Source organism: Malurus melanocephalus, unplaced genomic scaffold, assembly GCF_030028575.1.
Source record: "Malurus melanocephalus ecotype Western Australia unplaced genomic scaffold, MMel_1.1 scaffold_772, whole genome shotgun sequence".
Lineage (NCBI taxonomy): Eukaryota > Metazoa > Chordata > Aves > Passeriformes > Maluridae > Malurus > Malurus melanocephalus.
Genome location: NW_026624004.1, coordinates 169,293 through 181,668, shown reverse-complemented (window position 1 = coordinate 181,668; position 12,376 = coordinate 169,293). Strand labels below are relative to the sequence as shown.

Sequence of the window (12,376 nt, the reverse complement as noted above, 5' to 3'; positions counted from 1 at the left end):
TCAGGCAGGACAGCAAATTCAGACAGGAATCGCTGCGCACAGCACAGCTCCGTGTTTGTATTTGGACCACACAATTCTGATCACCCTATTTAGGTCATCCAGGGCAGGGGCTGGAATGAGATGAACTTCAAAGTCCTTTCCAACCCCAACCATCCTGTGATTCCCTGTTCTGTTCGATGGCACAACAGAAGTAGAAAAGGCACAGAAAACAACATCCCAAGGGGAGAGGCTTCCTCATGAGGAGAAGCCAAACTGAGTCAAATCCTCCACTTGGGAAAGAAATGGCTGCTGGTTGATCTGATAAATATTTATTGCAAAAAAAGGGAAAATCAGAGGATCATTGTCCATGGGTTTTTATGATCTAATAAGCAAATACACTTGTTGGAATGATGATGTGGTCCAAGGCAGCAGTGGGAATCACTGCTTCACTTAGTGTAGCTCAGTTCAGGAGTCGCCAATTTTTACATCAGACAAAAGGAAAAGTGGCTTTGAAAGGCAGGGGTTAGACAAATCCAGGGAAAATTAGTTCTGCTAGAAATTATGGAAACTTGAGAAACTCAAAACTACTGACTTCCAGAGGCTGAAGCTCCTAAAATTAAATAATTCTCTATGTATTAGAGAAGTACTTCAACTGCTACTATTAAAATCAGAACCAGGATACAAAGGAAGCCTAACCCTTGTCCAAGCCAGAATCCTGTGAAGACACTGAATTCACACAGGTATAGGGAAAGGTGCTGAGAAACTCTTGGAATGCTAAAAAAAATCAGTGCAATAATTGAAAGGGATGGGAATCACCAGAATTCAAATATGGTGCTTTGGGAAAAATCATGGTGTTTTCCCCTCTTTAAAACAAGATCACAATCCCACTGTGATCTTGCAAGATTTTAAAAATTATTATTATTTACAGAGAGGAAATGATAAACATTTATCAGTCTCCCAACAGCCTTTAAGTGATGAACTTGTGTGACTTAAAATTTAAAATGTGCATAGAGCATTTTAAATTAAGATGATGGGTAACAAAAAAGTGTTGAGAGGACAAAAAAAAAAGCCAGGTTTTGGTAAAATCCTGAGGTTATTTAAAAGGATTTGTTTATTTATAACAAGGGTGTGGTAAATACTTTGAAATGCACATACTTTTAGGGCCTCTCAGAAATCTTTACATGGCACAAATTCAGAGCCCTAAAATCTGGGTGTTTAGAGCACTTTGATGAWCTCTGTGATTTAAGGTTTATTAGAGTTTGAGTGTTGCTGTGGAAAACAAACAGAATTTGAGGGTTTGACAGCTACGGGATGTTAAATGGTCATCAGGAGAACTCGCCATTTAATCTGCTTTGCTGCTAATGACTAATTACACCTSGTGGAGGAGCCCAGCCAGATTACTGAGAAATGTCATTTCTAAGGCCTCTAAACAAAGAGCTTTAAATTTTAATAACCAATTTATTTCTCTCTTCAAAGTATTCCAGTTAATGCATACAAGAAAAACATAGTTTGGGAGCCTGCATCATGCTCCACCTCGGTATTCCAGTCCTGCATCTCACTGGCAGGGAATTTTCTGGGCTTGGCAGTGGTTTCTAAATATTTTATGGCAATCACAGAGCAGCTTCTCATCCCTGAGAGGCAGAAAAGTTGGTCCCACCAAATGTGCTGGTGCTGACCTATAAAAAGGGTCTCAGAAGCCATCAGGAGCAGCTGGGGATGCCTCTGCCAGGGATCTGCTGTGCTGGGCCACAGCCAAGTGTGCCAGGGACTCCTTCCAGGACACTCAGCTGCAATTCCACTGCAGCAGCAGCTCTGGGAGGGGAAGAGTCCCTGTTTGTCCCAAAAGAGGGGGTGGAGAGTGATTGGACGGGGAGAGCTCTCTCTTTGTCCCAAAAGAGGGGGTGGGGAGTGATTGGAAAGGGAGAGCTCCCTGCTTCTCCAAAAAGAGGAGTTGGAGAGTGATTGGAGGGGGAGAGCTCTCTGTTTGTCCCAAAAGAGGGGGTGGAGAATTTTTGATAGGGGAGAGCTCTCTGATTCTCCAAAAGAGGCAGTGGAGACTTTTTGGAAGGGGGAGAGCTCCCTGCTTGTCCCAAAAGAGGTGGTGGAAAATTTTGGATAGGGGAGAGTACCCTGCTTCTCCCAAAAGTGGCACTGGAGAGTTTTTGGAGGAAGAGAGCTCACTGCTTCTCCCAAAAGATGGGGTGGGGAGTTTTTGGATAGGAGAGCTCCCTGTTTCTCCCAAAAGAGGCAATGGAGAGTTTTTGATGGAGGAGAGCTCCCTGTTTCTCCCAAAAGAGGCAGTGGAGAGTTTTTGATGGAGGAGAGCTCCCTGCTTCTCCCAAAAGAGGTGGTGGGGAGTTTTTGGAGGGGAAGAGCTCCCTGCTTGTCCCAAAAGAGATAGTTGAGAGTTTTTGGGGGGTGATAACTCCCTGCTTCTCCCAAAAGAGGCAGTGGAGAGTGACTTGGGCAGCACAGAAATATCTCACAGACCCAGAGGAGTGAACTGGGCCATCACTGGTGCCAAGCACACACAGCCCTGGAGGGGTTGGCCAACACTGGGAGAAGTGGGAAGGGGATGCAATACCTGTCAGGAGGGTGTGTGAAGGAAGGGTCACCAATTTTAGTGTAGGTGAGGGCTCAGAGTGCGGGGAGGGGTATACTTTTGCTAGATAATTTGAAAAAGAAGTTGTTGTCAAGGGTTTAAAGTAACCAAGAGGGAGAAAGAACAGACAAGAATTAAAATGTAAAAACAAAAAAAAAGAGACAGATAATACGTAAACAATACAAGTTGTGGCACATTTTTGCAGAACAATATGGAACAAATGGAGGTMAGAGTTTAGGTAATGAAATCTTTCCTCCCCATCCTTCATCTGAAAGTGTCTGAGGGATGGTCCTGAGATGCTTTTGGAAGGTTCCCCCCAGAACAGGCAGAGGGAGCTCAGGACCTTCCAGGAGGGTGCCCAGTGTTCAGTGTCCTGGGCAAGGCTGGCACAGGGAATTGAGGTGTCCTGAGGGCTCCCTCCTGCTCGTCCCTGGGGCTGGGTCAGCAGCTCACAGCAGCATGGCCCTGGCTACAACAGGGTATTTATTGCAAAATTAAATAAGAGRAGCAGGAAATGCCCAGTTTTCAGGGATAATTGCTGGTGCCTGATCCCCAGGAGTGTGAAAAACCCATCCATCCCTTCCTGGGGGAGGAGAACTCAAGAGTGCCAGGGCAGGAGAGCGCAGGCATGGCTGAGGTGATGCTCTCCTGCCACGCCTCATACACTGGGTGAGGTGGGGAGGGTGGAACTTGCTTGTTTGGAGCAGATCCTCCTGTCTTCTTCTACCTTCTCAGCTTCTCTGCCTCCCTCGGAACACCGGCCCTCCTCCTCCCCGTTGCGCACTTGCCAAGTGTCCTGTTGGGAGGCAACAAATCCAGGGGGTAAATTCTGGGGCCTCGCCCTTTCCCCAGCACAGGGACACAAAACCAACAGAAATTAAGATTTTCCAGAATCAAAAAGTATTTTTTTTCTGTGTCAGCTCCCCTTTTTCAGGCCACAGGGCTCACCTGCTCCGAGTAGTCGTTGCCATCCACGTCGTCGCTGTTGGAATGGCCGCCCGGGCTCTGTACGTCTATTCCATGGCTCTCCAGGATTGCTGCTTCTTCGAAAAAAGCAAATGGATCCCTCATTTATCTGATGCATTGGAGTAATTCAAGCAATTAGGTTGTTTTTATTGCTTTTTTCCAGAAGTTGGAATAATTGGAGGAAGAGGGTTGAGTTTTTAGCCCCTTCCTCTTCACTCTGAATTTTTTGGGAAGGCAGCTCAAGTACAAACACTGCTTTGCCTGAAATCCTTCCCTGCCAACCACCAGACTTGTCTGGGAGTAAGAATCCCTGTTTTCCAGCCAGTCCTATCAGAAATCTGTGCCATTTCTAAGGCAAAGGCATCCCCTGTAAATCTTCCCCCACGGTTTGGACTGGCAGGACTTGAGGGGGTAGGGAGTGGCTGAAAACAAATGGGAAAAATTTCTGAAAACACTTGAGGGATTTGAAAACACACATATCCATCTTCCAGTAGGATCCATTTATCTAAAGCTCCCTTTGGTTCTTTTTTTATTTCTTTCCAAACCTCCTCCCCAAACACAAAACTCCACCCACCCTGCACTGAGTTTGCTTTATTCCCCCCACCCCTGTGAGAAGTAATTTTACTTGTAGAAAAATAAATTTAGTTACACTTCAGAAATGAGCTTCCATGATGTAAAAAGAGGTTTCTTTCTTAGTCAGAAAGAACATTTGAAATAATTAAAAATACTGACAATGGGCAGGTATGGACCTCTRTTCACCTATGTTTTACAAAAGTAATTCTGCATAATATCAAAGTGAGGGCATCACATTTTTTATGAAAGGCAGAAATTTGTTGAATCCTGGCCACTGAGGTGAGTTTATTCTCCTTAAAATGTCTTAACCACATTAGAAATTCTCCTTCTCCCAAGTTCAGATTCACTTTTGATTTTAAGATCAGCTATAAAGCCACAGAGTTAACACTGAAGTGACTTTTGTTTTATCCTGATTTTCAGTTAAAAATGTGGCTTTTTTTCCAGCCACTTTCCCTGGGCAAAACCTCTGTCAGRAGCAGAGGAATAACCAGGAAAAACATGACATTTGTGAACCTGCCAGTATCCCCATCTCCCTTATTTCAAATTTTCAGGTTTCGTTTCAGATCTGAGTTTGGATACTTAAAGGAACAAGGAAATACAACTCCTCCCACCAACAAAATCCTCATTTTGCTTTTAAAGCTGATCTTCCATCCAAACTTCAGAACGCTTCACTTTCCCTGCACTGATGACAGAATTCTGCAAATTACACGTATCTGGAACAACGAGAGACTCATTTTCATAATTCCTCCACGTTTCCCCCRAGGCTGTCAGCACCTCTGGTGTTTTCACTAATTTATTCTTACGTAATTGCCACCTCTCCTGAGCGAGCCCCAGYCCTTGCAGGCAGGCTCTGTGATACATTACCGATATTGGCTCTTCTCTTGATCTCCTTCCTCCTGTTGGCAAACCAGTTGTACACTTTGAGGGAGGTCACTCGCTCCAAATCTGATAATTTCTTTCCTAGGAAAGCAGCAGAGAGGAAAAATCTTAATAAAATTATAATAAAATCATAATAAATTATAAATTCATAATAAAATATAAAATCATAATAGAAAATAATAATAGGAAATAATAATAAATTATAAAATAATTTTTAAAAAATCATAATTGCTGGGTTCCAGAGAAACTGGAATGTGGCTGCCACATCCCTGGAAGTGTCCCAGGCCAGGCTGGGCAGGACTTGGAGCACTCTGTGATAGTGGGAGGTGTCCCTGCCCATGTTACCCCTTCCAACCCAAAATATTCTGGGATTTTATGGGATAAACCCCTGAAACTCAGACAGCACTGGAAAGTTATTAGAAATTACACTAAGTGAGTTTTATATGGATCTTGTGTCCAGGTGCTGTGGCACTGACTGCCAAATATCTCCTTTCTTCTGYTCTTTAAAAATCTGAAATATATGAATTTCTTTGCAGCCACGGGAGAATGAAGGGCTGCTTTTCCAGTTTGAGCACAAAACTGAGATTCCAAGGACTGAAATTCCATCCACAGCCCTGCCACAAAGCCCATCCCTGGGGCTCATTCTCTTATGTGTCACAAGGGTACAGTTCAGTGATTTCCTTCACAAGGAAAATGAATGAAGAAGTTCTGTGGCATCCCTGCAATCTGCTTTCCTTTCTCTCAACCCGCAGCACACATCAAACCCTCCAAACAATCCAGGACACTCAGGATTTTTTGGGAGAAAGGGGGTGGATGTTAGAATCTGGATTGCTGATTTTTACACTTAAACCAGCAAAAAAATTCTCACCAGCTACAAGGCAGCCACCAGAAATTATGCCTTTTTCTGGTCATCAGTATAAAAACCAGAAAACTGGAGGGATTCAGTTTTCCAAGGAYATCCTGGAAACCTCTCCAGTTGCCTTTGACCCTATAAAAACATTCCCCAYATCTGCATCCTCAGCCCTCTGCAGGCTACACAGGGATGAGCCCCCCCTTCCTGCTTCTGATTCCTTCTCAAAGTTTATTTATTCAGCATCCAAAACACCCATGTAATTGCAGCAATCTGCACACTTAAAGAAGTTAGGAAAGATGAGACACGTGAAAGAAAGAAAAATCTGGAAATTGATAGCTTGGCTGCTGCCTAATGCTTTGCATCAGCACCACTGACAATATTTTACCGCTCCCCGACGGCGTTGCAGCACTTTGGTCTAAATTGCTCCACAAACCAGCAGCACAGCCAAGAATCAAATCCTGACCTCTTTGCTCCTCTACCTGAGAGATTTTCCAGGGAATTTTTCAGCAGGTTTTGAGGGGAGAAGTGCCATGAGAGTGCTCTACATCATGGAACAGGGGCCCTGAGGTGGGAAAAGGTCCAATTTTGGAGATACTGAAAAYTGAACAATCTTCCCTAAGCTGGTCCTGCCTCACCCGAAGATCTCCAGAGGTCATTTCCATTCCTAACTGGTCTGATCCTGTGTTTCCTGTCACTGTCCCAGCTCTCCACAACATCCTGAAAGAATAACGAGGTGGGGATTCATCTCTTCTCTCAGGGAAAGAGGGACACAATGAGAGGGGACAGCCTCAAGCTGTACTAGGGGAAGGTCAGGTTGGATATTGGGAACAATTCCTTCATGGAAAGGGTTTTCCCAAAAATTGGGAACAAATCCTTCATGGAAAGGATTGTTCAACAATTGGGAACAATTCCTTAATGGAAAGGATTGTCCAACAACTGGGAACAATTCCTTCATGGAAAGGGTTTTCCAAAAATTGGGAACAATTCCTTCATGGAAAGGKTTGTCCAACAATTGGKAACAATTCCTTCATGGAAAGCATTTTCCAACAATTTGGAACAATTCCTTCATGGAAAGGATTGTCCAACAATTGGGAACAATTCCTTCACAGAAAGGGTTTTACAATAATTGGGAACAATTCCTTCATGGAAAGGGTTTTCCAAAAATTGGGAACAATTCCTTCATGGAAAGGTTTGTCCAACAATTGGGAACAATTCCTTCATGGAAAGCATTTTCCAACAATTTGGAACAATTCCTTCATGGAAAGGATTGTCCAACAATTGGGAACAATTCCTTCACAGAAAGGGTTTTACAATAATTGGGAACAATTCCTTCATGGAAAGGGTTTTCCAAAAACTGGGAACAATTCCTTCACGCAAAGGGTTGTCCAGTCCCAGTGCATCCTGCAGGGATTTAAAAACCCTATGGATGTGGCATTTGGGGACACGGGGCAGAGGCGGGGAATGGTTGCACTCGATGATCCCAGAGGCTTTTCCATCCTAAATAATTTTGTAATTCCACGCGCATGACTCACGCCTTAGTTGCCTCCTCATTAATTTTTATTCTGGTTGTATAAAATCTAAATATATCCAAACCACAAGTTCTGAGATCTATGTAAATGTTTGGTTAGCAAAACCAAGTGAAGGCAGGTGCATCCACTAACACGACACTGAATATTCATGCTCCTCTCCCAATATTCTCTCTCCTCTCCTCTCCTCTCCTCGATTTCTCCAGGAACAGGGAGAACACAACTTGTTGACCTGAAGGTAAGGTCCTCCATTAACTCACAGGTTCTAATACGAGATCCCTGAGTGGAAGCTGCAAAATACTGAAAATCAGGAGAGCTGAGCTTCTTCCTGCACCAAAAATCAGATTTATCAGTAAAATGTTCATCACCTTGGAGGTCTTTTCCAACCCAGATGATTTTGTGATTCTGCAAACACCAATCTGAGCACCTGATTACAAAACCTCTCTGCTTTTGGGAAGGGCCCCCAGCAGCTCCTCACCTGGTTTTTGTATAACTGCATTACAGGCGTTGGCAATTTCTTCTCTCTTTGCCTCGTCGGGATATTGATTCTCATTGAAGTAACTGCAAAATAGGGGAAAAAAACCAGATTTTTTTTTTTATGAATTAGAGCGTGATGGCTCCCAAGCAGCTCTACTAAAAGGTGTCARCTCCTAATTTATGCATCACTCTTCCAGAGGCACCACAGGCACAGTGARTTTTATGGATAAAGGAACATCAGCCCGCATTTATGTCCATGTGAAACCCTCAGAGAGATGAACATTATCTCAACATTTGGAATATTGTACTAGGACACCCAAAAATGCAGGAAATTCTGTGAATATCAGAATTAAGACTGTCAAGTGAAGCATCATGGCTGAGGCACCACAGGCCTTTGACTTTGTTTATTATCATTTATTTATTATTTTTCCCCYGACACACCCCCAGCTTAGGCAGAAGGAGCTGTTTAACATTTATTTTGATCCCTGTTAATATATATTTGTAAATATATACAAATCCATACATACTTTAAATATCTATATTATGCAAAACCCCACAAATACTGCACAGATAGATATGGTGAGGAGATGACACGAAATTACATAGGACAATTTCTAGAGTCCAATTATTTTTTTAAAACTGCAATTTAAGACATTTTTCAATCTTCCTGAGACCACCACATTGAGTACAGCACGTTCCTAACGGTATTTCTTCTGGAATAATTGTGATTTTATTGTACTTTACATGCAGTAAACATCCCATAAAAGTTAAAACTGTTTCCTCTTTTACTTCACCGAACCGCCTTGCAAATTTTAATGAACTGATTTACATTCCACAGGGCTTATCAGATCTGCATTCAAACCAACAAAACCTCCTGTTTACTTCAATGGACTCTGATAATCACACCACAAGCAGGGACCACCGCTGCTTTTTCCTGTAGATTATCCATAATATATAATCCTAGGATTTCTTTTATCGGCTCTGATCAGCAGCAGGTCCGGGCTGTYGGACAGCTGCTCTGGATTGGAAAAGAAGAGATTTCCTCAGCTGCAGATCGTTTGGGAGCAGGAGATTCAGGAATATCGAGGCAATTATTATTTTCAATATTTATATTTYGCATWTWATRRAYTGGCCCCGTTACTTCYGACAGAAATCTGGATTCTGCTCCATACAGAAACTGTTTTTGAGCACTAAATTTGAATTTCAGGTGCTACCACCTCATCCCACTGTTGCCAGAGTMATTTAGAGTCACAGTTATGGCCACAAGTGGGGTTCTGTTTTCAAAAGTCGCTACTCAGTGAGTCAGAAAAATCACCCAGCAGCTCAGAGAGGAAGCACAGGAATTGCTCAATCTTCTCTAAATGAAGGGCAGCTCCTGCCTTAATTTTTAGTGAAAGTGGTGGAAAAGTTGGGAGTTTGTCAGCCAACACTAATTGGAATTAAGGTGACTGTGTAATTAAAAAAAAAGAGTTCCCTGACATGGGATGGTGTCTTTGCTTAGCTTTATGAGAATTTAGAATGAACATCACGCCCTCTGCTCATGGTATTTTTTAAAGTATATTCTCCCCTCTTCCACCTCTATCCCCTTTTTTATGATTTCAGCCTTTGAAGTGATGTGTGTGTCTATCTCAACTCYCAAATTTCTGTTCAAAGGGGTCGTGTTCTGTGCAAAGGTGCGTTTTTGGGGAATGGAGAGCTTGGAAAACAGAKGAAAAAATGCTCAGCATTCCAGTTCCACAACCTCAATCCAATATTTCAGCTCTCCCACCACAAAGCCAGGAATCATTTCCTCTCTGAAACACCCTGAGATAAAGGAACATCACCAGATCCCAGCTGAAAATTGCAAAATTATTATTGACATCGCCTGAGCTGGAGTCCCAAGCAGCAATTCAGGTCATCACCACATGTACAAAAATGAACATTTGTGGAAGAAATGACAAAACATACAGAATTAACCATCAGGGCATCCTTGAACTGCACATTCTGTTGATGGAAGAAACTGAAACATCAATTAATGCAGCAAAGACAACACAAGAGCCATGAGTGACCCCTCTCTCGTCACCTAAATCAATGCTGTCCCTGTACCAAGCCACAGCCAGGCTTCTGCTGCCCCCAACAAACAGCAAAAATATTTTCTACCAACAACAAAACTTCAGATGATGTTTAGCATTCTGGGATAAGAGGAAAAATCCATGTGATGGAGCAAACTTCCACAATTGGACAATGAATGAGATCCCTCTTCCACCAAATGAGGAAGTTTTGTGTATCCCAATAATTTTTGTTATTCAGAAACTGCTGAAACAGTTCTGTGTATCTTATATAATTCTTATCTCTAAACATTTTATAACTGAGTAAGTTGTAAACAGTTCATCTGAGTTGACATATTTTTCATAATTCTGAAACATTTTCTTTAAATTCAAACACAAATTCCTGATCTTTTAATGTCAAACATCTAAAAATTTCAACAAGAAGAGCGATTCTCACTTGAGAATCTGAAATTCTTCTCATCCTAAAGCTCTGATTTATGAAAAAGAATCAAAAATCTCAGTGAGAAGCTGTCAGGCAGCTCTGCTGGTCAAGGTGATGTTTTTGTGGGGATCACAAAGCCAGGTGGGTCCCAGCTGGAAGGGAAGATACTGGAGCAGTTCAAGCTCTGTTTCTGCAGGTGACASAGGAATTTCAGACCCTGCCTCTCCSTCCCCCTGCTGGATGATTCGTTATCCCCATCAATGAGGTGATTTCTCATTTTTCCACACATTTAATCTGCCTGTAAACCCCGCACTCCCCAAAATGGAACCTTCTCCTCATAACAATCCCAGGAAGGTTTGGGGTGGAAGGACCTTAAAGCTCTCCCCATTCCACCCCTGCCATGGGCAGGGACACCTTCCACCATCCCAGGCTGCTCCAACCTGGCCTTGGACACTCCCAGAGATCCAGGGGCAGCCACAGCTTCTCTGGGAATTTTATTCCATTACTCACAGGGAAGAATTTCTCCCYAGATCAAACCTAAATCCACCCCTCTTTGGCTTAGGGCCATTGTTGGGGCTGTACCATTCCTCTCCTTGGCCATATTGTGCTTTTAACCTTTGACAGAGCACAAGCTGCTGTATCAGAGCTCACACCCAGGCGTTTCCATCTGAAAGGAAATGCTCTTACAGCTCCAGGCAACCCAAAATATCCAACCTCAACCTCACCTGCTGATTTTTCTCATCAGCCTTCACATTTCCTGCACATAAATCTCCCAACACATCATCTTTCGTTCCCAGCCCATCAAAATCTCATGGGTGACACAAAACACATTTAAACCCTCCCTYCAKGTGGCACTYRGGGACAATGGTGAACATGATGCYGGTTGACTGCTGGACTCAATGATCTCAAAGGTCTTTTTCACCCCTAATTATTCTATGRTTCCATGATYCYATGATTTCTGAAAAGTAGGTGAGAATAATTTTCTGACAGGGAAGCCATGGAAAAAAATTCAAGACTTCATCACCAGATATTTTGTTTGCTCATGTAGAAGTTGTGAAAACACTGATTTTTTTTTTTTACTACAGCTCTTCCTGTGGTAAATTAATTATTCTGCCTCTAGTTCTGCTCCTTATCAGCCAGGTACACAGGGAAAGAATGCAGGAGATGTCTGAATTCCCCTTCAGAGTAACAAACTCACCCTGTGCACAGTCTGAAAAGTTCCTGAAAGCTACAGATGAAAAATATGAAGCAATATGAACTTAAAAGGAAAGAAAAAAAAAGTAAAGGAGCAGGCACAAGTAACTTCTGCAAAGGCACACTGCTTTCTAGACAAAGGGCAGCTGTCAGCTGAATACCTTCCATGAAGAAACCAAATGATCTCTTTTGTAGGAAATGACAGTGGAGGATTAAAATGAAAAGTGGCCAAATAATTTACATGAGATGAGAATCCATATGATGGTAAAGAATGTAGATATCCTTGAAGCCGTTTCATTTCAATAACACTGGAGCCTAGAAAAATTGCAGATTCAGAGAAACCCTCTTTCTTTCAGGGATAATGTGCTTAGGACAATGATGGAGAGGGAATCCATCTCAGCCCAGGGCTCTGTAATGGAAGCAGAATTCTCCCCCCGGCTCTTCACCAAGGTGCCCCTCTCTGAATTCCTGCAATAGCTGCCAATCTTTTATTTTTATTTTATTTTTTTTAACTTCTATTCTCCAGGCTGAGCTATCAGATGCATTAAGCAATGCCTCAGTAGYGTTGCTGATAATCCACACTGGAAGTTTTGTTGCTTCCTATCAGCTTTGCAGCTGCCAGGGGAGAATCTGACAAGGCAGAAAGACGGGCAGGGTCGGTGCTTTTCCCCAGCACAGGGATAAAATCCCCCCAAAATGGGTCAGAAGTTGGGGAAATGCTTCGTTTAGAGCATGACCTCATGGTTAAAGCTCCCAAGTGTGGCAGCGGTTCGAAGTGGAGAGGGTAACAAGTGGAAAACAGAGCAGAAAACGCTTTTTCCAGTAGTTAGTGATGGAAACAGAAGCTCAGGATCCCAA

At 42.9% G+C, this 12,376-nt stretch overlaps 1 protein-coding gene across 8 annotated transcripts in view; it reads right to left on the bottom strand.

Moving 5' to 3' along the window:
- The window catches only part of HMBOX1 (homeobox containing 1), a 100,077-nt gene that overhangs the window by 7,109 nt on the left and 80,592 nt on the right, over positions 1–12,376 (bottom strand). For 3 of the 8 annotated variants that reach the window (XM_057385057.1, XM_057385049.1, XM_057385055.1), the window contains 4 exons: positions 7,857–7,939; positions 4,985–5,080; positions 3,530–3,624; positions 3,276–3,377 (listed from right to left, as the gene is read on the bottom strand). In XM_057385057.1, coding sequence (XP_057241040.1) covers positions 3,276–3,377; positions 3,530–3,624; positions 4,985–5,080; positions 7,857–7,939 — 376 coding nt within the window. The remainder of the gene's footprint in view (positions 1–3,275; positions 3,378–3,529; positions 3,625–4,984; positions 5,081–7,856; positions 7,940–12,376) is intronic. The other 5 variants (XM_057385052.1, XM_057385056.1, XM_057385053.1 and 2 more) reach the window with 5 other exon arrangements.